General features: G+C 57.7%; 4 protein-coding genes and 1 long non-coding RNA gene across 5 annotated transcripts; 2 read left to right on the top strand and 3 right to left on the bottom strand.

Annotated features, from left to right (window-relative positions):
- Positions 1-1,008: 1,008 nt before the first annotated feature.
- METTL13 (methyltransferase 13, eEF1A N-terminus and K55) lies at positions 1,009-5,936 on the bottom strand. Its single transcript, XM_068690752.1, has 8 exons — positions 5,574-5,936; positions 4,278-5,025; positions 3,728-3,927; positions 3,290-3,485; positions 2,981-3,124; positions 2,638-2,850; positions 2,303-2,434; positions 1,009-1,786 (listed from the first exon to the last, which is right to left on the bottom strand). Exons 1-8 carry the CDS (start codon positions 5,724-5,726, stop codon positions 1,512-1,514), a joined length of 2,061 nt encoding a protein of 686 aa, XP_068546853.1. The 5' UTR covers positions 5,727-5,936; the 3' UTR covers positions 1,009-1,511.
- Positions 5,937-5,976: 40 nt separating this feature from the next.
- Positions 5,977-9,027, bottom strand: ITPA (inosine triphosphatase). Its single transcript, XM_068690755.1, has 8 exons — positions 8,875-9,027; positions 8,680-8,737; positions 8,494-8,558; positions 7,846-7,919; positions 7,295-7,326; positions 6,662-6,777; positions 6,455-6,531; positions 5,977-6,167 (listed from the first exon to the last, which is right to left on the bottom strand). The coding sequence occupies exons 1-8, from the start codon at positions 8,935-8,937 to the stop codon at positions 6,047-6,049; spliced, it is 606 nt and encodes a 201-aa protein (XP_068546856.1). The 5' UTR covers positions 8,938-9,027; the 3' UTR covers positions 5,977-6,046.
- Positions 9,028-9,179: 152 nt separating this feature from the next.
- On the top strand, positions 9,180-11,311 carry LOC137860460 (uncharacterized). Its single transcript, XR_011098923.1, has 2 exons — positions 9,180-9,396; positions 9,527-11,311. It is a non-coding gene; the product is annotated as an uncharacterized lncRNA (long non-coding RNA).
- A 58-nt stretch (positions 11,312-11,369) lies between these two features.
- VAMP4 (vesicle associated membrane protein 4) lies at positions 11,370-21,897 on the bottom strand. The gene is made up of 7 exons (XM_068690756.1): positions 21,720-21,897; positions 21,140-21,186; positions 20,748-20,798; positions 13,930-14,030; positions 13,055-13,134; positions 12,653-12,704; positions 11,370-12,043 (listed from the first exon to the last, which is right to left on the bottom strand). The coding sequence occupies exons 1-7, from the start codon at positions 21,783-21,785 to the stop codon at positions 12,015-12,017; spliced, it is 426 nt and encodes a 141-aa protein (XP_068546857.1). The 5' UTR covers positions 21,786-21,897; the 3' UTR covers positions 11,370-12,014.
- A 1,252-nt stretch (positions 21,898-23,149) lies between these two features.
- On the top strand, positions 23,150-26,138 carry MYOC (myocilin). Its single transcript, XM_068691175.1, has 3 exons — positions 23,150-23,918; positions 24,595-24,714; positions 24,863-26,138. The coding sequence occupies exons 1-3, from the start codon at positions 23,426-23,428 to the stop codon at positions 25,645-25,647; spliced, it is 1,398 nt and encodes a 465-aa protein (XP_068547276.1). The 5' UTR covers positions 23,150-23,425; the 3' UTR covers positions 25,648-26,138.
- Positions 26,139-27,046: the final 908 nt, after the last annotated feature.

Genomic DNA, 27,046 nt, shown 5'->3' with positions numbered 1-27,046 from the left:
GACACCAACACTCACTGAGTGCCTGGGGAGGATCAAAAGCAGTTAAAAAAACAAACAAACAGCATCTGCTCCCTTTGCAGAGAAGCAGGCCAGCCAGAGGAGAAAGTAGGGCACAAAGTTGTCCCTTTGCACGAAGGAGAACGACGCTGGGAGCAAGGGATGAGGGATCTGTGCAGATCGGCCTCCCGAGCAGATCCCCCTGCCAAATCAGAATTAAAAAGCAGCCACGATCTCTGATCCCAAGGCACGCTTGCTGTCTGGCTCAGAGGGTGGCAGCCCTCGGGGTGTCCCCATGGTCTGCACCCGGCTGGGGACCTTCAGGAGTGACCTGGGCCCTGCTGAAGAACGACAGGAGGCTGAGGGACACCACGCTGACACCCTCGTGGTACAAGTAGCTCCAAGGCAGCCTGCGGCCCCTCCAGGTGCTCCTGCCTGCAGGTGAGGGCACGGCGGCTTTGCTGCTGGCAGCGAGGGATGCGGGTGGCTGCAAAATGAGGCTGAGCTGCGCCTGCTGCTGTCCCGAGGCCTCCAGGAGCTGCTGCTGAGGGCCTGGCTCACTGAGAGGGGGATAAGGTTTAGCAATGGGGAGAGCTGGGGGGGTTACAGGTCCCAGTTCAGAGCGATGATGGCTGGAGAGCTGCGGCAGAGGGACAGGGGTGCGGTGGGGTCTGTTTTTGGGAAGGTGAGTGGAAGGGGCAGCGGGCAGATGTGTCCCTAAGGAGTGGAGGTGGCCTCACCTTTTTTAGGGGTGCTGGGAGCTCCTCTTGGCATGTCCCCAGGGCTCCCGTAGGCTCTGGAGGTGGTGGCTTTGGGCACCCTCCTGGCGGGTGCAGTGGCAGAGCGGGCAGCAAGCCCCGGGCACCTCTGCTCAAACATTTTCCAACCCAAAAGCCCGTGGCCGTGTCACCTCCCCGGTGTGCCCCAAGGCCGCAGGGACATCTCTCACCAGGGGACCGTGGTGTCCCACCACTGCTAGGGGGAAATAAGCCTGGCAGAGCACTGCGGGCCTGAAGAGCAGCCCTGAGCTTTATTTGTACGGCGCTCAGCCCAATTACACCCGTCTGCCACCAGCCTCAGGGCAGGACTGGGGTTTTCCACGTAGATGCCAGCGAGCAGAGCTCCCAGAGACGTGGAGGAAAGCGGGACAGGTCCGAGTGACGTTTTATCCACAGCAGGAAAGCAGCGGGGACCGACACACACAGCCCTGCCAGTCCCGGAGCACCCCTCACCACCCCATCGCTGTCCCACGGGCTGCACAGCCCCCCCTGAGGTCCCAGCCCCCTTCCCCAGCCCCCTGAGAGGCAAACTGCACGAAGGGGCCCTTGCAAAGAGCAGGGCCCCAGCACCCCCGGGAACCTCGCTGGGCTCTGTCCCGCTGCGGGGAGCACCCCTCCGTGCCAGCCTCGTCCTCCAGGCACACACCCAGGCCAGAACCGGCCCCTACGGGGTCAGACATCCCAGCCGTGGCACACGCAGGGACTTTTGTCGTTCCAGTTGCACCGAGGGCCCCCTCAGATGATGGTGACGGCTTGCAGCATGTCCGCCAGCACGTAGGAGCTGTCCCAGGGGCGCCCAGGCTGCTGCAGGGCCCCCTCCAGCACCCGGGCTCGTGCCCCGAGCTCTGTGGGGTCGCGCCGCCCCTCGGGGCTGGGCTGGCAGAACAGGATCTCGTTGACCTCCCCGTCGATGCGGCGGGCGTAGAGCAGGGGGAAGACTTCCCTGAGGACGGTCAGGACAGATTCCTTCAAGCGGGCGTCACGGCACACCAGGTTAAGCACGAAGACTCCTGCAGCAGGGCGAGAGGGATGTGGGATTCAGAAGAGCAGTCTGCAAGCTCTGACATCCCCCACACAGCACCCCGCTCATCACCTCCTGCACAAACGCAGCCCAGCTGGTGCCACCAGCTCCCTCGCTCTCTCGCACAGCCCCTGGCAGCACGAGGAGCACCCTCAGCCCAGCTCCACGTCCCTGCCACCGCCTGGTACCTACCCAGGTACCACCCACACCCGCTGCCTTCCGCACCCTTTCTTCACACCCCTGGGGATTTCTCAGCCCGCCCGACCCCGCAGCGCTGCAGCCCATCCGCTGCACCTCGTGCTCCCTTTCTCTGTGCCATCACAACGCCCACTAAAACCACATAGAGCTGAAATCTGGGAGCAGCAGCTTCCAGGCAGCCATCCTGGTCACGGCCACTGTTTTTCAGGATGAGAAAGGGCGGCACGGCCCCATCACTTGGATCCTGCACGGGACCTGCGAGCCCACCCTGGGGACTGCAGGGGCACCACCAGAGCCCCCCTCGTACCTTCTGGCTTGAGGATGGTTTTCACTTTCTGCAGGAAAGGCTTTTCCACGAAAGCCGGGGGCGGGCAGCTCATCCCCACCGTGAGGTCTTTGCTGTCCACATCAAACATGACGGCGTCGTACTGGGCTGGGGCTGCAAGAGGGAACGCAGAGACTCCTTATTCCTTGGGGCAGGGCTGAGCCATGTGGGGCGAGGAAGCAATGAACAGGGAGGTCAGGGCGTCCCCTCTGCCACATTTCAGCCATTTCTCTCTCACGGGGTTTCTTTGGGAGGTCAGGATGGATGGAAGGAGAGGATTCAGCAGCCCAGGACCCCCGCCCCAGCGCGCATGGTACCTTCAGCTGCCAGCTTGGCCACGTAGTCCAGGCCATCGGCTACGTGCACCTGCATCCGCTCGCCCTGGGAGAAGCCAAACCAGCAGGTGGCCACCTCCAGCATGCAGGGGTCGATCTCCACCACGGCCACCTGGGCTTGCGAGAAGTAGTCGTGGATGAAGAGGGGCAGGCTGCCACCGCCGAGCCCCACCACCAGCACCGCAATCGGGGATCCTGCCAAAAGAGGGCCCGGGTGAGCCCCCAGCACAGTTCCTGCCTCCTCAGCCACCCGCCTGCCCCAAAAACTGCTGCTGGCAGGGCGCTGGGGCTCCACGGGCAGGAATACCCCTCCCCACCTCGTCACCTGGGACGGGGTCAGGGCTCCCCAGCAGGCAGAGCCCCGCCACCATGGCTTTGTGGTGCTCGCAGCACAGGTAGCTCTTGTCGATTGCCGTGGGAGGCTCGGCAGGGCCGGCTTTCTTCTTGTCCTTCCTCCGTTTCTTCTGGCCTGAAGGACAAGGAGTAAGGTGAGGCTGGAGGCAGGGGCTCTTACTGGGGACTCACCACCCCAACCCTGTCCCACCACCAAGGCAGAGAGCAAAAACTCTCCCAGAGCCGTGCTGGGACGGGGCAGAGCAGCTCCCAGCAGGACTTTTCCCTTCCTCCTGCGTACCTGGGGGAGGCGCAGGGGCCAGCAGCCGGGCCTCCGACTGCACCACGTTCCTGTTGCTGAGGAAGACGAGGCGGCGAAAGTAGCAGGCATCGTCCCCCTTGACGTCCTCCACCACGTACTCCCCGCTCAGGGGGCTGCTGTCGCAGTGCCGCACCGTGCGCACCCCGATGTCCCCTCCCACGGACAGGAAGGGCACCTGCAGGGAGAACGGGGACGTGGGGCAGCAGCCAGGCTGTGGGGACGGCCGCTGGCCCTGCCCTGAGCACAGCGGGAGGGTTGGGGTGAAGCAGATGCGCTTGGGGGGCAGTGGGATGAGCTGTGGGCATTGCACGGGGGACATCAGGCATTACAGCTCGGTCTCCCTCAAAGCAGAGGAACTCGGGGCTGGCTGAGGAGCTCCTAGCCCTAATTTTCGGGTAGCCAAGCGAGCGGGCTCACCTGCTGCCGGGCGGGGAGGCCCGGCGGGGCCAGCTCCATCACCTTCCCCGACAGCTCCGCCTGGATGCTGGCCATGCCCTCGTAGCGCTGCTCCCTGTGCAGGGCCACGGTCACCAGGCGGCCGAAGCCAGCGCTGGCGGCCAGCTGCCTCCGCCCGTCCTCCGTCCCAAAAAGCCACTCGGTTTCTCTGCCCTGTGGAACTGCAGATGGGGGCTGCGGTCAGGAGAGCCCCGGGCAGGTGCCGGTCCCCACGCGACCACCCCGGCTTTCAAGGGAGGAGCTGAGAGGCATCACGAGGAGGTACCGCTGCGTGACGCGGCCTCACACCTACAGCCACGCTCCACAACTGATGATCAAGAGCCAGGGCCTTCTGGCAGAGCCTGACGCAGCTCTAGAAATACCTGTCCCGCTGCAGAGCTGACTAAGACATCAACCAAACCCCCCAAAAATGAGCCATTTCCTTTTTTAACTCCAACAGGACCAGGACCACTGCCGGTACAGCAGCTCCTGGGTGGAGCAGTGCCAGGCTGCAGGCAGGAGCTGTACTCACTGATGAAGATGGCAAAGCGATTGTCCCGGGAGGGCTTCACCGAGGGGCTGTCGACCACGTGCAGTGTGTAGCGAGGCCTCCCGCTGACTTTTTCACACAGATCCAGGGAGAGCTGCTCTCCGCAGGGGGTTTTGCTCAGCTGGCTGCAGAGCAGGGCGTAATGCTGCCTGTCCCTCACCGCCTCCACCAGCCGCTCCGCGCTCTCCATCCGCATCGGTTTGTCCTGCTCCTCGGGGCAGATCTCCAGGATCTGCTGCGCAGAGCCAGGGATCTTCTTGAACTTTGTCATGACGTACACAAAGACAGGCAGGACAAACTGCTGCTCGTCCCCACTGCCGGCCACCTCGTGGACACGCACCACCCAGCCTTCTTGGGAGAAGTATTCCACCGCCTTCTTGAGCACGTGGGCCTGAGCCAAGGAGACGCAGAGGTAGCGCCCTCCTACCTGCAGGACCCGGCTGACCTCGGCAAACATCCTGTCCACCTTGGACAGAGTGGCCTCCTCGTCATCGGTGAGGATGGCATCCAGCGTGCCTTTGTCGAGGACCACCTGGAAGTGGGCATCAGGGAAGTCCATTTGGAGCACGTCCATCAGCAGGTAGCTCATCTTCGGCCTCTTGCTGGCGCTCCGCTCCTGCATCTGACGGATCACAGCCTCGCTGATGTCGATGTTCACGATGTCCTCGCACATCCCCGTGTCGTACATCTGCTCGCTCAGCTCCGAGTTCCCACAGCCAACCACGAGAACCTGGGGAGGGGGACAAGGGCAGCTGTGATGGTTGCAAACACCCAGAACACACACCCCAAAGCATTTTACAAGCAAACACCATGGGCATCAGCCACGAGCTCATGGAAAGCTGCACCTGTAGGACCTACAAACCCACCCTGCAAGGCCCTAAAATAACATTTTTATAGAGACAAGTCACCCTGGCACAGAGCGATGAAACTACAGTGCATATCTCTGGGGGAATTATGTGTGTGTTTCAGCCCCCAGAGCCCCGTCCTAGGGGGACACGTGGCCCTCTCCTGTGCTCTTGCTTAAAGGGCACTGGAGGCTTTGCATGTTTTGGGCCGGGAGCTGACACCGCTTAGGGCACCACGTGTCCCCTCAGCGAGCCAGTTCTCTGTGTTGCTGATTTAGGGGAGGGTAAAGCAGGGTTAAAACTCCCCCAACCACATACTCAGAGGACAAACAAGCACAGCCTTCCACAGCAGGACGCTACCCGAGTTAGGGGGGGGAGCTCCCAGGCGGGGCCAAACCCTGCTGGGCCGCAACCCGCCGCGCCGGGGCCTCACCTTGTCGCGGGGCCGGATATACTTGCGCAGGACGGGGCAGAGCTCGGGGAAGGCCCCGTACCACTCGAAGGGCCGGCGGCCGCGCTGGCGGAAGAAGCGCTCCCAGTACCGGGAGGAGCCGAACTCGGCGGGGCCGCGGGGCAGCAGCTCCATGGCGGGGCCCGGCCTCGAACCCGCGGCCCCCCGCTGCCGCTGCCGCCGGCGCGCCCCACTGCTGACGTCACCCCCGCGCGCGGCGCGCCCGTTCCGCGTAGCCGATTGGCTGCCGCCCTCCCCTCGGCCGCTGCCTATTGGCTGAGCGCCGGGAAGCGCGCCAAATTTGCCCGCTGGTGGCGCGCCCCGACCACGCCGCGCCGGGACCGGGACCGGGACCGGTGAGAGGAGAAAAAGGAGCGGGCACGGCTGGGAGGGAGCAGCTTTAATAGGGGCGGGCCCGGGTGCCGCGGGAAGGGCCCTAGGGCAGCGCGGAGCCGCTAGCTGGGGCCGGTGGGGGGCTCCGCGGAGCTGCTCTGGAGGAAGAAGGCGGAGAGCTCGCTCAGCGCGCGGTAGCGGTGCGAGATGGAGTTCTTCACGGCCTTGGGCAGCTCCGCGTAGCTGGAGGGGGGAAAAAGCGAGGCAGAATCAGCAGCTGAGGTGCTGCAGGGCATCCCCCCGCCCCTGAGAACCCCCCCTTTGTGTGCAGGCTGCTCAGAGAGTGGCAGTGACACACCCCCAAGGCCCACCCCAAAGCAGGATTCCCCGTAACCCCATTCAAGTCCAGGCAGTGTTTTCTCGCTGCCACCGTTCCTTATCAGCACATTCCTCTCGACATGGTAACAAAACGCAGCCTCAAGCCCTTCCTTTCCCTAAAACTAAAGGGCTACAGACAAAAAGCGACTCACGTCTGGTCATAGCCGTCCGGCTGGAAGCAGGGATCCCAGCCAAAATCTCGAGGGCCTCTGGGCTCCACGATCAGCCCCTGCCACGAGAAAGCCAAAAAGCCCTGTGAGTCGTGGGGCCTCAGCACTGCTTCCCTTCGAAACCCCATTGTCCTTAAGAGAGCTGGTAAGTTACAAAAGCTGCATTACAATCCCCCCATCAACACCTACATGTGTCTGGCCTTTGAAGAGCTTCACCGGCTCCTCCGGGTTTCCAGTGCTGAATGCAAAGGTGCAAAGAGCGTAGGCAGATTTGTCTTCAAACCCAGCCAGCAGCTTGTACAGGCCTGAGCAACACAAAGAGGGTCCTGGGGTCAGGGCGTTTGCAGCACAGCACCACACACCCACCTAGAGACAGCTCACGGCAGCTTCTGTGGTCACACCGACAAAGAAGAGGAATGACAGCAAACAAAGCTAACAAAGCTTTGGTAACAAATGTCAAATAGACGCTCATGATGCCAGTAAAGAAGCCAGAAGTCCCCCAGGTGAACCAGGTCTGCCAGGTCCCCCACGCGAAAGACAAAGAAGTCCCATTTGGGCAGCAATTTGGGAACCCAGTGATGCAGGAATGACGCTGAAGCTCCTGGGGGAAACCACAAGCAGTGAAGGACACGGGACGGGCTCAGAGAGAGAGCACAACGGGACAGACAGAAAAGGAGCCAGCTACAAAGTGCGCAGCCAGGTGGGGAGACAACACACTCAGCAGCACCCAGCACAGGCTGGGATTTGACCCCCGTGGCTCCACAGCTCCATTTGCCCCCAGGAGCCCAAGTTACATGCAGAGCAGCGCACAAGAGGCAGTACCTTCTGGTTTGAGCTTCTCCAGGAACCATTTTCTGAAGGAGAAAAAAAAAGAGGAGATGACTTTTTGATATTAATACTCAGAAATAAAGGCATCCTTGAGGCACTGTTGTCTACATTTTCATAGCTCTTTAAATCCCTCTGAAATGTACTGTCAAATCACCTCATTCTGGGCTCTTTACCTAGCTCTTAAGCTAAATGGGACACAGCGAAAGTAACAGTATTTGATTTACTGCTGTACTAAGGTCAAAGTAAATAACTCTGTTCTCACTCATGAGCACCAACAAGCTGAAGTACATTCCTCAATTCAACTTGTTCGTGTTTTACACCCAGTTCTAGCACACACATAACTAGATAAAGCTTTGATGCCTTTGCTTAGCTCAGCAGAGCCTGGAAGAGGGTGGTGTGGAATGAAGTGAAGGACATAGACCAGTAATCACCTCCCTGAACCTACTGATTCTGGTGCATCGAGCATTAGTCCCCCTTGAAGTGTGCCCCGCCAAGCTGCGCTCCTCACTCTAAACAAGAGCTGAAGGAAGTTCCCACCTACTTACATGTATGGCCCTGGAAGCCCCCCCAGGGCATTGAAGCACAAGCAGGTATCCTCTACTATAACAGGTCCCCGAACCTACAGCAAAAGGTAGAAGCATTAGACCTAGAGGAAAGCACTGCCTCCGACCTTATTATCTTACTCAACCCCGTTCTCATGCTTCCAGGATAACAGGGACATCACAAAAACCCAGCAGCCATTCTGTCACCTCAGTGAGGGCCCTCACCAGAGGGACACAACCAAACCTGTGCCCTCCCCAGCAGGCAGAAGGGAGGGAAGAGTGGCAGGGAAGACCTCTGGCAGGGGAAAATGAGCAGAGCTGTGCAGTACTGCCCTCACGGGGGGCAGGAACGGTGGGATGGGGAGAGGGAATGCTGAGGCCATGAAGATAAAGCTGCGTTTTCCATGAACCCCAATCTTCACTCATTTATTATTTAAAACCTGAGGCAGCTTTAGAAGGTGACCGTGAGGAACTGGTGGAAAACTATAAATCCCACAAACGTCGGGGCTGCCCTGCGGGGCCTGCCGTATCCCCGCAGCGCTGAGGAGACACGAGAGGCCCCCACACGGGGCACCCCCGAGGAGCACCAGCAGCGGGGCCGCCACAAACACCCAGCACCCGGCAGCGGGAGGCAGACGGGACGGCGGCGACCTGGCGGGCGGCTTCGCGGCACTTCTGCACGGAGATCTCGTCCGGCTCCCCCTGGTACTCGGGCACTGCGGGCCGGGACACGGAGTTAGAGACGGGAAGAGACGGAGGAGGAAGAAGAGGAAGAGGAGGAGGAGGAGGAGGAGGAGGAGGAGGAGGAGGAGGAGCGCCGCCCCCCTCACAACTCACGATCGATTTTCCTGGCCACCAGCGCGTACGGAGAGGAGTCCCCGAGGATCTGCACGACCTGCGGGAGGCGGGCGGCCCGTCAGCACCGGGGCCGGGGCTAGGCCCAAAGCCAGGCCTAGGCCTCAGGCCTGAGGCCTAGGCCCGGGCCGCCGTTGCTAGGCAACCGCCGTTGCTAGGCAACCGCCCCCCCCCCACCTCCTCCAGCTTCTTGGCGTTGCCCGTCACGAACACCACGCTCCGCCGGGCGGGAGCCGCCATCTTGCCTCGCGCCTGCGCGGCCGGCAGCCAATCAGCGGCGCCCGCCGCCTCGCCCCTAGCAACGGGCAGCCAATCGCGGCTCAGCTCGGGGGTTCTCGCGAGAGTTGCGCCGTGAGGGGGAAGGTCGCCATGGTGACCGCGGGGTGATGGCGGCGTCGCCTCAGCGCGGCCGGGCCCGGGCCCTCTGAGGGGAGGCGGCCGCGCCCCGCCCCGCTTCAGCCTCGCCCCGGCTCCGGGCAGGCCCCGAGGTTCCAGCGGGGGCCGAAGGAGGCGCTGCGGCTTTGTCCGAGCTCCCCGCCCGCTGCCCCGGCCTTGTGCCTCCCTCCGCGGGAGGGAGCTCGGGGCGCACCTGAGGGCCGCTGGCAAAAACAGCGGGAGCCCGAGCCGAGGGCACGAGGCGCTGCTGTTGGTTTGTACGGAAACAAATCGGTCACCTCTCTGCCACACGGACACTGCTGGGTGTGTGCAGGGCGCTGGGAGAGGAGCCGAGCCCCGCAGGAAGGGGGCAGCAAAGGCTGGTACTCCACTAGGAGCGGCCCCACCACAGCACCCAGCGCCCCTCCCCTCATTTGTTCCTGTTTTCCAACAGGGTTTCTAAAGGGAAGCCTCCTTCCCCTTAGCCAGAGCAGTGCCCGGAGCCAGGAGCATGGAGACGTGTCCTCACCTGCCTCAGCGTGTAGCTAAACATCTCTATAGCCCTCTGCCTGTGGACACAGGGACCCCAGGGTTCCTTCACAGCAGTGAGCCTGGGAAGAACCGGCGCTGCAGGAGGAACGTACAGCGCCAGCCAAAGCATGCCATGCCCCGTGAAAGGCGATCGCGTGGAAAACAGCAGCTAGGGAGGAGATCTGTCATCTGCAGAAGGAGGAAATGAGTAAAACAGACCCCACACCCGGGTGATGGAGTTGTTTTTGTTGTGAAATCTCCTTCATAACATCTCCGAAGTGAAAACCAACCCCAAAGCACTCAGACGGCTTCTTCCCAGCACAGCTGGGAATGACAGCCCCTCCCAGTCACTACAGTTCCCTAAATAGTCCATGGTGGGACTACAGAGGCAGCACTATAAAGACCAAGGCACTGTTAAGGAACACAGGGAGGACTGCTCTGTAATATACCTGAGCCCAGATATCTTAATGGTATTTTCAGCCTTAAAAAGAAATCCATAAAACTTGCTCAATTACTTGTATTACTGTTAGAAGTTAGTGGCCAGGACTGTTGATTTACTGCTGCTGCTGTCTCTTGGTTCCGTTCCCCAGCCAGAGCTGGTCTCTTCAGACAGTCTGTGCTCAGGACAATGCTGGCATTCAGTGACTTGAGCCCCAAACAGACCAAAACCTAATCCTGGCAACCCAGAGGAGAGTCCTCAGGGCTGTGGCAGCTTTTTGCCCTGCCTCCCAAGTACAAACACTTGCAGCCCAACATCCTGGGAGATCCTGGGATCCAGCACTGTTGCAGATCAAGGTCCTTCTGTGGGTGGCAGCAGGAGATACGAGATGGGGCTGGCAGAGAAAGGCAGAGGTGGTGGCGAGGCTGTCCAGAAGCAGGAGTAAACTCGCCCTCAGGCAGCGGGAGCAGGCACAGCACAGCCCATACAGACTCACGGGGCTGTTAACTCGTTTTCCAGCTGGCAGGAAAAGGCACCCTGAAGACCTGCCACCCCCCCAAGACAGACGCCCTCCCTCTTTGTCTGCCCTCTCAATCCTTTGCAGGTGGTGAGCAGCTGGAGGCACAGCCAAGGTGATTTTTATCACTTCCACTGAGTGCACGATTTGGCCCTCGGGGCCTTCAAACGTGGCTACGTGTTAGGAAGAAAATCCCAGCTTGGCTTTCGGATTGCCACCTGGAGCGAGCAAGCCCCACAGAGGGGAAAAGCCCTGTTTATACATCAGCAGGGCAAGTGGAGCTTGTAATCGCATCCGGCACTCCAGCCTGCTGTGCTCACTTTTAATCCCCTTCTCCACGTGGTGCAGCGCCTCCGCTCAGGTGGAAACTGCGCAAAAGGTCCCGGGCCCACACGAAGAGGCTGGGAGATAGCGCTGGTGGTTCTCGGGGACATCATTTCCCCCTCTCCATGTGAAATTCCGTCAGACACAGGCCAAGCAGGACAATGCTTCTCTCACCAGAAGGCAGACAGCAAAAGAAAAGCCAGGAGAGTTTTGCTCCTGTTTTGTCCAACACAAGGGCCCTACACCACCCCAAACTCCTCAGCCTTGGGGCACGAGCCCCAGGCACCGGATTGCAAAGAAGCAAAAGGAGCTGGCACTGATTTAAGGCCAGCTGCTGCCCTCGTGCTGTGTCTCGCATCCCTGGGCTAAGGGAGCTGGGCTTTACACGCTTCTCCCTTCTGGTTAATAAAACACTGGAAAAAAAAAAAGCACCTTTCCTAGGGATTCCCAGCAGTGGAGAGCAGGAACATGCAGGAACTTCACGTGTACAGTCAAAAATAGGTTTACTGGAATGTCTTTAGTCACAGCTTTAAGCAGCAATACTGAAAACACCGAGCTTGTGCATTCCCATGGCAGGACCATAAATAAAGTCTTCAGGATTGTAAAACCTAATTATTATTATTATTATTATTTCTTTTTGCAAACGAGAAAAACACCACCCTTGCAGTTCTGCACCGAAGGGCCAGTTTCCTGTAACATAATTAGTGGCACCTTTCTCTTTTGCTCTTTTCCTCCTCCATCACCCCGGGGAAAGGACAGAGCCCCCTCTGCCTTCCGCAGCAGGGAGCGGGGAACGGCTCCGACTGGAGGCATTATTACAACCCAGCCATATATACAGATAAACCCTAACGGCAAGTAGCCGGCTCCAAAGCAGAGACCCAGTGTGCCACAAAACGAGCGTGTTGGGAACTGAACCTTGTTATAAAAACGTCAGCAGGAGCCAGGTACTCGACCAAAAAAAAAACCAAAAAAGGGTCTTTTGGCAGGTCTCAGTGCTCTGTTAGAGCTGGCTACTTGCCGCCGCCTCCTTGGAGGAAAAACAACTTCAAAGCTATATACAGATATCTCACTTAAGTTACACAGCAGTTTGCTTATCCCACAGCCGGCTCCATCAACGTCTTGGCTGCCCCATCAGGTGTGGTACTTCAGGACTATGGGAACTGGAAAAAAAAACACAGAGAAACAAGCTCTCAGCCACGCTGAGCGGCACCAGAAAGACAACCCTTCCCCTCCGCAGTGACAACCGGCGAGCAGCCACAAGGGAAAGTGTGTTTCCAAGCTCAAACCAATGCAATCTGCTGCCTGCACACACGCTAGACAAAATTTCCTGCCACCTTCGTCTCCTTCCAGCTTTCCAGAATTAAACCAGATGGGATTTTCCATCAGTCTCTCTCCCTCTCCAGTGCTTGACCCCGCTGCCAGCTCCGCCTCTCCTGCTTCTACCTGTGGCAGCAGGGCAACAGGCCAGGGGGCTTTGCTGAAGGGCAGCAAAAGAACTGTTAGAGAGCAGCCCCCAGAGAGAATTAATACAAAAATAAAATAAACCCACTGGCACCAGCCCTTAAACCACCCCTGCCAGCCCTCTGTCAGAGCAACGCTGGCTTTCTGTGGCCAGTCAGGGGGGCTTGGCTTGAGCCCGCTCCTCTGCATGCAGGGGTAAACCTTATAGAAGAGAAGCAGGGTGTGGGCTACGCGTGCTGCTTGTGGCTGCTACACAGAGTGAAGAATTTCAGCACCAGACACAGCTGGAGTGACCCCAAACTACTCACTGATGATCACGAGCAGGAGGACAACCACCACCAGCGCTATGATCGCCTTCATCTGCAAGAGGAACACGGAGGTGTGTTATATGTGGCACCCTACGTAGCTCCTGCACCTTCCCAGCTAGAAAAACGCTTCTGTTTAGTTTTTGTTTTTATTGTGTTTTATTTTTAAACTCTTGGCTTCTCCATCCCCTACCAGCGGAGGGCTGGCTCCTGTACCAGCAGTGCCACCTCCAGGGGTGCTCCAAGACCCTCATCCTGCAGCGTTCACACCTACAGAAAAACCTATAGGGCAGGTGCTCCCTCTAGCTTAAATTTCTCCCTTGTGATTCCACCACGCAGTGACCCCGTTGTTTGGCCCCGGGCCAGAGGACCCGCGTGACGAAAACCACTCCAGCTCTCGCTCACCTTGCAGCCTCGCCACCACATCTGCCTCCGGAGCTGCTTGGCTCTGTTGCTAAAAGCTGTGGCGTTGTCCGATAAGCTTTCTGCGGAAGGAGAGAAGAGAGGCAACTGAGCAGAGGCACAGAGCCCCCACTCATCCCAACAACTCCACTTAGCTTCAAGCAAGGAACTTGGCAAGAAGGGAGAAGCCCAACCACAGCGTGATTCACCCAAAGCCACAGCAGACGCCAACGCGCCGCCCCTCGCTAGAGAGCACACGCAGACCGGAGGCCCACTGAGCCCCCTTTGTGCTGCCTCTGCCCTCTGAGGACAGGAATTCCCTGTGCAAGGCAGCAAACGGGCAGACAGCTGAATGCTCAGGGCCAACAGGGGACAGACTGAGCCACACCAGCGTGAAGGATCGACTAGGTCACGGCACCCAAACGCCTCTGAACTAAAACCTCGGCACTTCCATGCCTAAATCTCTCAGGAGGCTGCCTCCACATCACTGCAGTGACGATGAGCCCACAGGGGAGCCAGGATGGCTGAGCACCAGCTGGCTGCAGGAGGAGGCCAAGGAGCAGGTGAAATGACAGTGGAGGGAGCAGTTCCTCGGGGTGGTTAGACCCCCAGGCTGCTGAGTGACCACAGCAGGGTGAGGGGCTGACTGATGGACACCGGTCAGCGTGGGCTGGGGCCGTGCAGAGCAGCAGCAGAAGGCGGAAAGAGGAAAATGTAGGAAAAGTTAAGTTAAATCTGCAGCCCGAGGCACAAATACAAGCCCAGGTCCGTCACCGGGCACCTGGTTGTGAGATGAAAGCAGGGAGCCTGGCCCAGCAGTGGGGAAGAGATGTGGGGAAAAGGACAGACAGACAGCAAAGCTGCACGTAGCGTCGCACCTGATTTATCCTGCAGGTCGTCCAGCCGCTCGCCTCTTTCGATCACCTTGGTGATGTTCTCCTGCATGACATCGATGACTTCGTCCACCTGGTTCTGGACACTAGAGCAGAGCAAAGCAAAGCCGAGGCAGCGTGAGCGGCAGGCAGCGAGCACCTCCAGCTGCACGCTGCAGCACCGACCCTCGCTCCGAGCTGCCCAGGTGAGCTCAGTGGCAAAAAAAAATCAAGGGGACAACAGTGGAGGGAGGCTGAGGGGGTGCTGAGAAAGTTTGAGATGAGGAAGGAATGAGAAAGGCATGGCATCGTGTCGGGTGTGTGTCTAGGAATCCCAGGTAGGGCAGGGAATGCAAAGGGCTCTAAGGGAACGCTGGAAAGTCAGCAGAAGTGGGGCACCCTCCCGTCACAGGCAGGCACAGCGATGCAAACACATGATGTGAGCAGGAACCACCGTCACCAGCACGCATCTGCCTGGGGATTTAAACTGAACGGCTTTAATGCAGCGTGAGGACATCACAGAACTTCCTAACCAGAGCACTGGGAGCCTTTCACACACAAACAAAGCAGGAAAAGGCACGGATTGGTGTGGGCGGGCACCTTTGCTGTAGAGGAGTTCACACCAAAGTGGGAAAAAACATCCCACCTTATCTTCCCAAACCCCACAGCCAGCACTGCACCTTTGTTAAATAACTCGGAGTGAAATCAAAGCAAGGTGCACTCCCCCGCGCTGGGAGCCGAGCTGCAAAATGAAAATCCACTCTGCCAGGGGCCTCGAGAGGACAGGAAAGAAATTGCCGATATGAACTGAAGCAACTTATTAGAATCCATCTTCTCACAGGTTACGCAACTCTGTGGGTAGTCGTTTCAGTGAACAGTAGCCTAAATCACACCCGCAGGGTTATTATAAATGTATTTATTCACTCCATAAAAAAGCTGCATTGGTAAGAGAGACAAATTCTCCTGGTGGAAAAATACTGCTACGGGCTGGTTTGTATTTTGGAACTAAATACACTTTTATTTTCCTGGAGATAGAAATAAGACATTTCTTGGGGCCCTGGGGAGACAATGGGGTATGTCCGAGACATACCGATCTCAGAAAGTAAGTGGCAACAGCAACGTCTTGGAGGCAACACCACACACAAGGCAACGAGACTGAAACGGCTCCAAGCCACTCGCTCTGCAGGAAGTCTTACGTTCAGCTTCGTAGCGTGCACTGATTTAAAAACAACTAAGCACTTCAAAGATATCAAAATATATTAAAATGTGTATTTGTCCTTGGTGTCCCCAAGGGGAAGGACTGCCCCCACCTCATCATTTGCACCCACGTTCTCCAACTCACCAAATCATCCCATTTCCATATTCCTCTTTGAACCCACTGAAAACTTCTCCTGCCCATTGGCATCATTTTGATAGAAAATTCAAAAGACGCTATTTGCCAAAATAGTGGTTTTTTTTGTTTTGTTTTTGTTTTTTTTACAGCTGCAGACCCAGCCCCACCACGTGCAGAGCCAGCATCGTGCAGCATGTAGCCTCGCAGCACCCGGCAAGAAGAGGACAGCACAACCTGCACCATGACCTGGGAAAACGGGGCAAAAGAGACCCAGAACAGCGTGCCCAAAGCTGGTCAGTGAGGCCCTGCACAGCCAGGAACAGAGCTCGGGGACGGGGCCCTATCTAATTAGAGGCCACTATGCCTTTAATTAAAAGACACTGAGTTCTGGTTCGCACTGACCTAATTCTCCTGCCTCCCTGACAGCTCAGTGCCTCTTGCTGAGCAGACACTTGTGCTGAGATGCACACACGAGGAGCAGCTGCGACAAGCAATAGTGGCTTCAATGGAAAAGCACACATTCCCTTAGCCTTCCAAAACCGGGAAAGGCACTAAAAGGCTTTTTTCTCCCCCTGAAGCTGTATAAAAAGCTGGAAATGCAGCAATGCGAGGGGGCTTCCCACCTGAGCATTTCAGGTCAGGCTTTGTAGCGCTGCTGCACTGCAGCTTCTGGAGCGGGAACAGCCAGGCGCCAATTTCTGACTCATCAGCCCTCGTACGGCACATGCCGGGCTCTGGCAGCACACGCAAATCCTTGCTTTCTTTAGGATGCCACAGGAAAGGAACCTGCCTTCCCCGTGCTGCATCTCTGCATCCGCCTACAGTGTGCAGCAGCAGCCTCTGCCTCGCACACCGGTGGCAGCTGCTCGCCAGGAGTTTCCTATCTGGAGGGGAAAAGGCACAGAAAATCCCCCGATGTCTCTCAGCAGAAACCTGCCCCAAACCCACCAGCCTGTTTGGACCCACCACGCATTTTGCAAGGTCAGAAGCAAGCAGCAGAGCTGCACAGGGGGTGGCACTGAGGACAGGAAGCTCGTGTCACCCTGTCCCCCAAGGGCATCCACCCCATGCAGGTCCTGCACAGCCCCACGGCCCCTTTCTGGGGCAGCAGGTGACCAGGTGGGAAGGAGACGTGCTTTGAGAGGGAATTTTTTTACCGAGGCAGAGAGGCCAAGTCCCAGCTCAGAGCTGCAAGTGACCCTGCTACAGCTCGGGGTGAGAGAGGAAAAGCAGAAACATCTGCGATCCCAAACAAGCCAGCCTGGCAGGAGCTCTAAGGACTTCACATCAGTTTCACAGGCAGAACACATTTTCAGGATGTAAATGTTTCTAAAAACATTACTGGTTTCAAAATAAGGAGATTTCCTCCCACAACAGATTTGTAACCAAGCTATTTTGGTTACAGCTACAAGGGGGAGCACGCCAGAGTCCAACGCACATGGGAAAGCGCAGTGCCATGCCACCCGTGCCCCCGGCCAGCACAGTACATCAGAGGTGCTGCTGCGGCCCCGGGGCACCCCAAAATGTTACAGGGGAGCAGGGACAGGTCTGTGACTTAAAGCTGCTCTGCTTTATTGGAGCAGAGGATGGAGCTCAGGCTCCTACCTCCCAGTATGCACCCCAGCATCCCACCTCTTTTCACTCGAGGTGCTGGAGAAGTGCTGCGCGCCTTCGCTGCCTATCCATAGCCTGGTTACGCAGCCAGCCAGCCCCCGCCACCAGAAATGAGACATTTCACAGATGGGAAGTGCAGAGACAGCAATCAAGGCCTAAACTCTCATAGGTATTCAGATATTTTGCTTCCTTGCAAAGCAGACACATGAGCACCCTGATACCATTCGCTATCTGATGCAAATGAGAACCCAGGAAAAAGCAGGGAGGAAGAGATTGAGGCAAGGAAAGAAACTTTGCTCTCCAGGGCCCCGCACGGAGCCTCAACCACAAGCTGACAGCCCTTGCTCTCTGCTCTCTCCCACCTGTCACTGCTACAAGAGATGCCTCCCCAGGAAGGGGCTGAAAGATGCACAACCTATGCACTAACCACACAGTTCCAACAATTCCCATTATTTTGGCATGCTTGAGGCTGGAAACTCAAGTCACATCAAGCAGAAAATATCTTCGTGTTTTCCTTGGCAAGGGAAAAACGAATCCACTAATACACGAAGCACGTTTCCTGTTTGGCTTTGGACACATACATCTCATGTATTGCATTCCTGCCAGATTTCCAAGAGAAATAACGCAGAAGAAATACCTGCCAGGGAAACGAGCAAGACAACAGCACAGACCATCTCCCGTGACCCTTCTTCTTACTAACGACTGCAAACACGATGCTTTTAACAAGTGCATCCAGTCGAGGCAGCAAGAAGAGATCCACCAACGCTTAGCCAGGTTTAGGCTCTGCTTCTTTTTGCTTTGCCTGCTCCAGAGAGGGAGAAAGAAGCCTTGCCATTTGGCCACCCTGGGCTAGCTATTGAAAAACTCAAAGTCTCTGGGCCGGTCACGGTGCTGGACCAACAGCCCAGCATTCTTCAGACATCGTAAACAGGCCATGCACAGGGCCGGGCTGCTCAAGGCTCCTTGTTGTTTCTCCGGTGTCTGCTTGCAGCCAGCATGACACACTCCTATTTTCCATCCCCAGTTGATGCAGGGATATTAATAGCGCGGTGTATTCCAGGGCAAAGCATGCCCAAACACCCCTTATTGTGGCAGTAACCAAGGGGAAAAGGCAACAGGACCCGGAGCCAAGCCCTGCAGATGCTGCAGAGGCAGGAGGAGCCCTCGAGCACGAGGCAGGGCTGCCCGACAGACCTCTGCTGTACTCGACGAGGGGCTATCAGCACCGAACCATGCCACAGATTGCTGTTTTCAAGTTGCTTCTTCAAATTCTCCAACACAGCTGTGAGGAACAAAGTGGTTTACGCCTCCCTGAAGCCTCTGTCCTTTGAAGGAGTATACCCAGCGATGAAAAAATGACAACACGGTCTCCTGTCACCTTCAGGAGAAAGCCTGGACTAAGGATAGGGACCCCTGCACATCCACCCACCTGTGACGAGCAGCCAGGCCCTGGGAAGCTCCTGCCAGCTCCTGCCTTTAAGGCATTCCTGCTCTCCCCCTCCTCAGGAAACAACATTGGGCTGCCACTCTGTCTGGCTGCAGACCCCACAGGGAAACCACAGGGCCCAAGATCCGTCTCCTGGTGAAGCACAGCAATGTGCTGAGCCTCACCCCCAACACGAGCAGGAGCCTTAACCCACTGGCACAGCCACCTGAGAGCAGGAACATCGGCAGTACACGAGCTGAGGTGGTCTCAGAGAGAGCCTGAGGGACCACAGAGGCCACCAAGTTACCAGGGGAGCTTCCAGCCCAACCAAGCAGCTGCTGGGCCAACAGAGCCCAAACTTCTAGACATATAAAATACAAAATAGGGCAAAATTCAGCATGGGGGCACTGTGACGCTGCCTCCTGCCATTACCACTGGCTCTAACTCGTCTCCTTCTTCCCCTGCAAGGTTTGCAGTGTTCCCCAACAAGTCCTTCTGCAGCTGAGCCAGCATCGAGGGGCTCTGCTGCCAGATTCTCCACCCTGACCCAAGTCCACTCGCTGCCAAGGACAGCCAGGAAAAGTTTCCAGTCTTGCCCCTCACATTCGACATGTTCCGCACCTTTGCTCCCATAATCCCGTTTCTTTTTCCTCTGCCCAGTCCTCCATCCCGTTCCCATTCATGCCTGTCTTCACACCTCATTTTCTCCAGCCCTGTACAGCTCCAGCCTCCCTAGCTTTGTCCCGCTACATCTCAGTTCTCCAGATGCTCAAATTCCTCCTTAAAATGTTTCCTTGCAGTGTTTCAGCAGCAACCCAACTCTCCTTTTCCTCCTCTACCGAAACAAGAACAAACTGTGCATCACGAAGACACCAGGCATCAATCCATCCCGCACAGGGACTGGTTTGATCAGAAACTCAATAATAAACCACACCACCAGAAGCAACCATTAACCCCCTTCTACACCTTTTCATCGAGGTGGGACCCCACTCGCACAATCGGAGCGGGCTCCCAAGGACCACATCCAGGTGGCTTCTGAAGATCTTCAAGGAGGGAGACTCCACAGAGTCTCAGGCCCACCTGTGCAGAATCAAAGGCCTCGCTAAAGGGCACCTCAGAGAAGGCCAAAGAAAGTCAAACAAGGTAGAGGATCCCAAACACATGGTGCCACCGCAGCCATACTGCTCTCCAGTGACCGTGAATGAACCGTAGGGGCTGAGGATACAAACAGAGGGAGCCAAGGTGAATTTTATAGCTGCATGTCAAGAAAACAACAACAAAAAACCCTGCCCACATGTTTGTGCTAACAAACCTCCCAAACCGAGCTGCTTAGACCCAAATAACTTCGCCTTCTGGACTGAAATGACCCACTCTTCTCCTTCGGTTAGGTGTTTAAACGGGAACCCACAAACCTCCAAACTCCTTTATTATGTCACTTCGCTGTGGACTTGTAAAACTCAGAACTCTCCCTAATTACGTCTTATCTTGAAGAACCTAATTTACACTAGCTCCCAATGAGTCATCCCAGTGCTGCACTGGCTTCTTCCTGGCATGAAAAAAAAAAAACAAACCCTAATGAGGAACCATTCTGAGGCTGCTCACACAACAACCCAGGCTAATCAGAGCCTGGTCATCAGCCTCTGCCCAGATTTCTGTTCTGGCTCTGCGGAGGCCGGCGAAGGAAACAGCACCACGAGAACCAGGGGGCTGCGAACAACCCCCCCCTTCCCATCAAGTGCAACCATCGCGTCCCCAGCAGCTAAGGGCACGGCAAACTGGGGCACGGAGCGAGCATCACCCAGGAAATGAGTCCCTCGGAGGAGTCAGCGCTCCCTCCTTCCTTCTTGCACTGCTACAGTCAATAATCCTCCTCCTGCTGTAATGGCTTCCTGTTTGTCCTGCTGCTCCCTGACTCACTGCCCATCTCCCGCTCACCTCCGCCAGGTTTTTCACCTGAGGAGGAGAGCAGGAGGCCAGCAGCTGCCTGAAATAAATGGTCCTTGTGCCTTCCTGACCCCCTGCTCTCTTGAAACATTGAGAAGCAAATTAGAAGATTAAAAAAAAAAAAGCGATGAAGCAAGAATGGGGTAGATAAGGTTAAAATTCAGGGTTAGTGCTGAAAAAAACCTCAACAAACAAACAAAAAATGATAGAAGGGTGGAACAGGTCATCACCAGAATACAGCAAGGGCTTTGGGAACTCTGTTTTGGTGCTGTGATACACTCCTACCCCTCCACCTCTGCTCAGGGGCAGTTCGTTGGTAGCTGGAACCAAATGTGAGATGATCCCTGGCTATGGGCAGGCAGGGTGGGAAATTACGACCAGAAGAAGCAAAGCACAAGTCACGTTCCTATTCGGGGTCATGGAGAAACGCTCTGCTAACAGAGCAGCAGGAGTTTGTACCGCCAGAACCAAATATTACGTGAATGACACAGAGGAACAAGAACTCACTGCCTGATCTTGTCATTTCTGGGTCCAAATCTTGATCCAGAGGGCCCCCTCCTGCAGTAGAAAGAGAGCGATAATGATGAAAAATTCAACGAAAACATCATTAAACCAAAGACTTGAGATATTTACGAGAGAACCAACGCCTTGCAGAGGGAGCATTGTTCTCATGCCTCCCGCCAGCCCCTCCTATGTCACGCAGTGTGTGTGGCACCCCCAGTTTTACACAGGTGACACTCATTAAGTCTTAATTAACGCTTGATGATAAGGCTCTGGGAGATCACACCAAAGGTTTCGATCACAAAAAAAGTGATCTTGCCACTCAGAAGCGACCAAGCAGCTCTTGGTGTCCACCACCTCCGGCCTTAGAGCGTTCTGGTGCCCGTTCAGCAACTCACAAGAAGAAGTCCTCCTCTTCATCCGAATCTTCTTCCAAAAGGTTCCTCTGCAAACAAAGGAAACAAAACCACCACCGATGAGCATTCGGGGTTTCACACACACCCGTTTCTGGGGTGCCACCAGCATGCCCACAAGGTGCAGATCCTAATCCTAAACATCAGCACGACACCCTATGACACAGAAACAGCTGGTGCGCGTTGGACCTTATTTTGGGGCATCACAGACCCCAATCTGGAGCCCTTTGGCGCATCACAAACCCCAATGGACACCCACAGGACAAACCCACCCTGGGTCCCACAAACTCCACCATCCCCTACAACCTCCTGGCACATCCCAAGCACACTGAAGCCAGGTACACCGCGCATTTGGAGGTCACCACTCCTGCTGCCAGCGCTGCCAGCGGGCACAGGGACAGTGCCAGCAAACCCCACAGCCCCCACACCCCATACCCCAAACCCCACACCCCACAGCAGCCCCCACACCCCACACCCCATGGGGACAGGCACCCCACAGCGGGCTCCCCCTTCCCCCTGCCACCCCCAAACCCCCACACAAGGCCGCTGTCCCCCCCCCCCTCACCCTCTCGCTCCTGACGGAGCCCGTGAGCTCGTCGTCGTGCAGGTGCCGCTTGAACTTGGGGGGCATGGCTGCCCTCCCTGCCGGCCCCGGGCCCGCCCGCCAAATGGCCGCCACATCGAGCGGCTCGGCCAGCGGCACCGCGCCCTGCCGGCAGCGCGGGGCGGGGACGCGGAGGGGGCGGGGCTACGGGGAGGGGGCGGGGTCACGGCGGGGAGGGGGCGGGGCTAATCGGGCTGGGGGCGGGGCCACGGGGGGGGAAATTTCCACCGCCCGCGGGAAAGCCCCGGGAGGGGCGGGTGGTGCCGGCCTTGACTTATTTATTATTATTTTTTTTTTTTCCGTATTTTCTTTTTTCCCCTTTTTATTTTTCACTTGTTTTCTTTTTCCTTTTTTTTTTCTTCTTACCTTTTATCTTTTTTCCTTCTTTTTCTCTTTTTTCCCTTTTTCGATTTTTCTTTTTTTTTATTTTTTTCATTTTTTCTTTTTTTTTATTTTTTCTTTTTTTTTTATTTTTTCTTTTTTTCATTTTTTCTTTTTTATTGTTATTTTTTTCTTTTTTTTCATTGTTATTTTTTCATTTTTTTCCTTTTATCTTTTTTTTTACATTTTTCTTTTTTCTTTCTTCACTTTTTCTTTTCTTCACTTTTTCTTTTTTCACTTTTTTCCCTTTTTTCAAATTTTTTCTTTTTTTTCACTTTTTTCCTTTTTCCACTTTTTTCCTTTTCTCCAATTTTTTTTCTTTTTTTTCACTTTTTTCCTTTTTTCCTTTTTTTCCACTTTTTCCTTTTTTTCCACTTTTTTCCTTTTTTTTCACTTTTTTTCTTTTTTCCACTTTTTCCTTTTTTTCTCCACTTTTTTTCACTTTTTTCCTTTTTTTCCACTTTTTTTTCACTTTTTCCTTTTTTCCCACTTATTTATTTTTTCACGTTTTTCCTTTTTTTCTTTTTTCACTTTTTTCCTTTTTTCTATTTTTTTATTTTCCTTTTTTCTTTTTTCCTTTTTTCTTTTTTCCCTTTTTCTTTTTTCTTCTCCTTTTTCATTTTTTTTCACTTTTTCCTCTTTTCTCTTTTGCCTCTTTTTTCTTTTTTTCACTTTTTTCCCTTTTTGATTTCTCTTTTCTCTTTTTCACTTTTCTCTTTTCCCCCTTTTCTCTTTTCCTTTTTAATATTTCACCTTTTTTTCCCCTCTCTTTTCCCCCTCTCTTTCCCCCCCATTTCCATTTTCTCCCTTTTCCCTCCTCCTGCCTGCTGCCCTCGGGCAACCCTCCATCTCTCACTTCCCCATCCCCTCCCACCTCCCCTCTATTCCTGGCCGCGGCACAAGCCCGAGCCCAATAAACTCCGCAATTAGCGCCAACCACGCAGCACAGCCGGGCTTTGTTTCCCCCCCTCCACCCTCTCGGCAGGACCTGGCACACTGCGCACCCCCCGGGGGGGCCGTGGCTGCCCGCACCCCCAGCCCCGCTCCCGGTTGGGATCCCACCGGTGCCGCGGGGGTCCCGCCACCTCCACCCCCGTCCTCGCGGCCGCCCCTGGCACGCGGCCTCCAGCTCAAATATTTTGGCCTCGGCCACCGCACGCCGCCGGAGCCTCGCCAGCACCCGTGGCGGGGGGGAACCGCGGGGATCTGGAAGCTTCCCTCGCCCCCGTCCCCTCGGCTTTCTATAAAAGCGGGCGGCACACGGGGCGAGCGAGCGGGACGGGACCATGCTGGGCGCTTGGCTGACGCTGCTGCTCGGGGGGAGCCTGGCCCTGGGCGCCCCGGGGGACACGGCCCTCTTCCAGCGCGCCGACGATGCCGGTGGGCGCTGCACCTACACCTTCACGGTGGCCAGCCCCGGCGAGGCCAGTTGCCCCGAGGCCGGTGGGGTGGCCCAGCTGCGAGCCGAGCTGGCCGGGCTGGCCGCCCGCCTGAGCCGCCTGGAGGGGTCGGGGGGCTTCGGGGGCTCGGGGCCGCGGGGCGCGGAGGTGGGGGGCGCCTGGACCAGGGGACCCCAGCGAGCGGCTGCGGGGGGCTGCGAGGAGCTGCTGAGGGATAAGGAGAGGCTGGAGGAGGACAAGAGGAGGCTGGAGAGGGAGAAGGAGGAGCTGAGCAGGAGGCTGGAGAGCAGCACCCAGGAGATCGCCCGGCTCAGGGCTGCGCGCTGCCCACCCAGTGCAGGGGGGCCCAGCCGGGACACCCTGCGTGGCTCCAGCAAAGGTAAGTGCCGGGGATGGGATCCCCCCAGGCATCCCATCCCATCCCATCCCATCCCATCCCCTGCCACCCCAAATTCTCACCCCGATATTCTCCCGAGGTGCTGGTCAGGTCCCTTTGCCCCACACCCCACCCCGCAGCCCATGCCCCCCACCTGGAGCATCTGCTGTGCTCCTGGCCCCCCCTGCACAGTGCTGATCCTCTGTGAGGCTCAGCCACCTGGGAGAACCCCCCCCAAATCCCTAAATCCCCTTCCTCATCCCTACATCCCCTCCCTATCCCCACATCCCCATCCCCAAATCCTCTCCTCATCCCCAAATCCCTTTCCCATTCCCATCCCCAAAGTCCCCCCCAAATCCCTAAATCCCCTCCCTATCCCCAAATCCCCTCCCTATTGCCAAATCCCCATCCCCAAGCTCCCCAATCCCCTCCCCATCCCCAAACCTGGGCTGTTTGTAGCCTCCAGAGCCAGCTCTCCTCACCGCATCAGCATGGGGGGACCCCCAATTTCCCTCTAAACTCGGGGAGGGGGGGGCAATGGACTCAGCAGTGTCCCCATCCCTGGGTCACCGCTGAGCCCCAGCACGGGGCACCAGGCTCCTGCATTTTGGGGCATTTCGGGGGAGGGCGACAGCTCAGCACCGGGGCTCACACCACCGCCTGTCCCCCCCCCCCGCAGCCCCCAGGTGGGAGCCGGAGCCCCTCGGCTACCAGGAGCTGAAGTCGGAGCGCACGGAGCTCCCCGCGTCCCGGCTGCTGGAGGAGACGGCGCTCGGCCGCCCGCGAGCTGAGGACTCGGGTACTGCCACCGGGGCCGGGCTGGGGGGCAGCGGGGGGGGAAGTCACCGGGTAATTCGGGATATTTGGGGCCGTGAGATGCACGGATCCCCTCACGCTCTGCATGCTCTGCCCTTCCACCCCCTGTCCTAACGCCTCTGTCCCCGCAGACTGCGGTGAGCTGGCGTGGGTCGGGGCGCCGGTGGTGCTGGGCCGGGCGGACTCCATCGCTGGCAAGTACGGGGTGTGGATGAAGGACCCCGAGCCCGTGGCCCCCTTCACGCGGGAGACCACGTGGCGCGTGGACACGGTGGGCACGGAGGTTCGCCAGCTCTTCCAGTACGAGGCGGCCGAGCAGCTGGCCCGGGGCTACCCCGCCAAGGTGCACGTCCTGCCCCGGCCCCTGGAGAGCACCGGGGCCGTGGTGTACCGGGGGGGGCTCTTCTTCCAGCCCCGCCGCTCCCGCGCCCTGGCCCGCTACGACCTGCGGGCCGAGGCCATCTCCGCCGAGAGGGAGCTGCCGGGCGCCGGCTACCACGGGCAGTACCCCTACTCCTGGGGCGGCTACACCGACATCGACCTGGCGGTGGATGAGACGGGGCTGTGGGTGGTGTACAGCACCGATAAGGCCAAGGGGGCCATCGTCCTCTCCAAGCTGGACCCCGAGACGCTGGAGATCCGGCGCACCTGGGAGACCAACATCCGCAAGCAGTCGGTGGCCAACTCCTTCGTCATCTGCGGCACCCTCTATACCGTCAGCAGCTACTCGGCGCCCAACGCCACCGTCAACTTCGCCTACGACACGGCCACCGGCACCAGCCGGACCCTCAGCATCCCCTTCGAGAACCGCTTCCAGTACCTCAGCATGGTGGACTACAACCCGGCGGAGCGGCAGCTCTTCGCCTGGGACAGCTACAACATGGTCGCCTACCCCATCCGCCTCTCCCACGCGTGAGCACGGACCGGGGACGCCGAGAGGATGCGCCACGGTCACTCCCGTCCAGGAACGTGCCTGCTTCGGCCCCGGGTGGCAGTGGGGACCCCACGCTGCCCAACCGCCCCGCGGCAGGGCCACCAATGCCTCTGCTGATGCCTCCTGTGAAATCCTGTTGTACTCCAAGGCAGCAAAGAGAATTGAAGTGCTTCTCCGGAGCTTGGCCGAGCCAGCGAAACGCCTCCCACTCCTGGAGGCCAGTGCAAGAGCAGGACCGGTGAGGTGGCATCTCCAGCTGGGGGCCTCGCCGCCTGCGTCCCCCCTTCCGGAGCCCAGGAGCCTCCACGCTGCCTCTGCTTGCAGCTGGCCTCACCTCGCCGGCAGCTCTCCCACGCTGCTTCCAGAACCTGCGGTTTTAAGTATTTATTGTAGAAAGGCTGTAGGAGGCTTGCTCTCCCCTCGGCTGGGGGGGACATGCTCCAATAAACATCGCAACATTAACTCAGAACAAATGTCTAAGTTTCAGCGGTAAACCTTGGAGATTTGCTTGATTAAAAAGATTAAAATGGGCCGCGGGGGGCAGGTCTGTGAGTTGGGCTGGCCGACGCGGGGGGACAGGGCAGCTCTTTTGCTGCTGCAGCGCTGGGATTTGTGGCTGCTCATGGAGGGGGTGGCACCGCTTGGAGCCGGGAGGCCATGGGGACAGGCACCCAGCAGGTCCTGCAGCCAGAAAGGGAGGCAGGGGATGAAGGGGTGCTCGCCCCAACAAGTGTAGGGTGGGCTCCTGGCCCCCTCTGGCACCGATCCTCACTGAGTGGTACTGGTCACCCACTGCCCCCCCCCGCCAGCAGCAGGGTGGGGGACCTGTTCTAGAAGGGCAGGGAACAAGGGGATGCCCCGGGTGCGAAGGCAACGCAGGCTTCAACACCAGGCAACACCAGGCAACACCCTATTCCTGCAGGGCCAGTGAGTTTGGGGGGCTGGGGTCCTGCCAAAACGCTGGGATGGGGCGTGAGGGCTCTGCCCCGGTTGGCAGGGGGACAGAGCATGGGGCATAACCCATCATCACCCGGGCATCTGTGCTTACTGCCCGTGGGCTGGGGAAAGGGGAGGGGGGCTGCGGGTGCACCCCCGCTGCCTGGAGGCTCAGAGCCCCCTTCTCCCTCCCCGCAGGCCTGCAGCAGGGCTGGGACATCGCAGAATACCGCAGGCGAAGGTGCCCCCCCTGCCAGCGATGCGCCTGCCTCGCCGCCATGGCACGGCCCAAGAGCCCCACGGCTCCCCGTGACCCGCGGCGAGCGTCTGTGGTGCTGAGCCGCTGCGACTCCCTCTGCAACATGTGCCAGCCTGGGGCCGCCACCTCCACCGGGTCCTGCCACATCTGCACCACCTCGGACCTGGAGCCCCCTCCGCTGCAGGG

Source organism: Anas acuta, chromosome 8, assembly GCF_963932015.1.
Source record: "Anas acuta chromosome 8, bAnaAcu1.1, whole genome shotgun sequence".
NCBI classification, from domain to species: domain Eukaryota; kingdom Metazoa; phylum Chordata; class Aves; order Anseriformes; family Anatidae; genus Anas; species Anas acuta.
The sequence above is the reverse complement of the archived record's forward strand: the minus strand, read 5'-3'. Positions and strand labels throughout refer to the sequence as shown.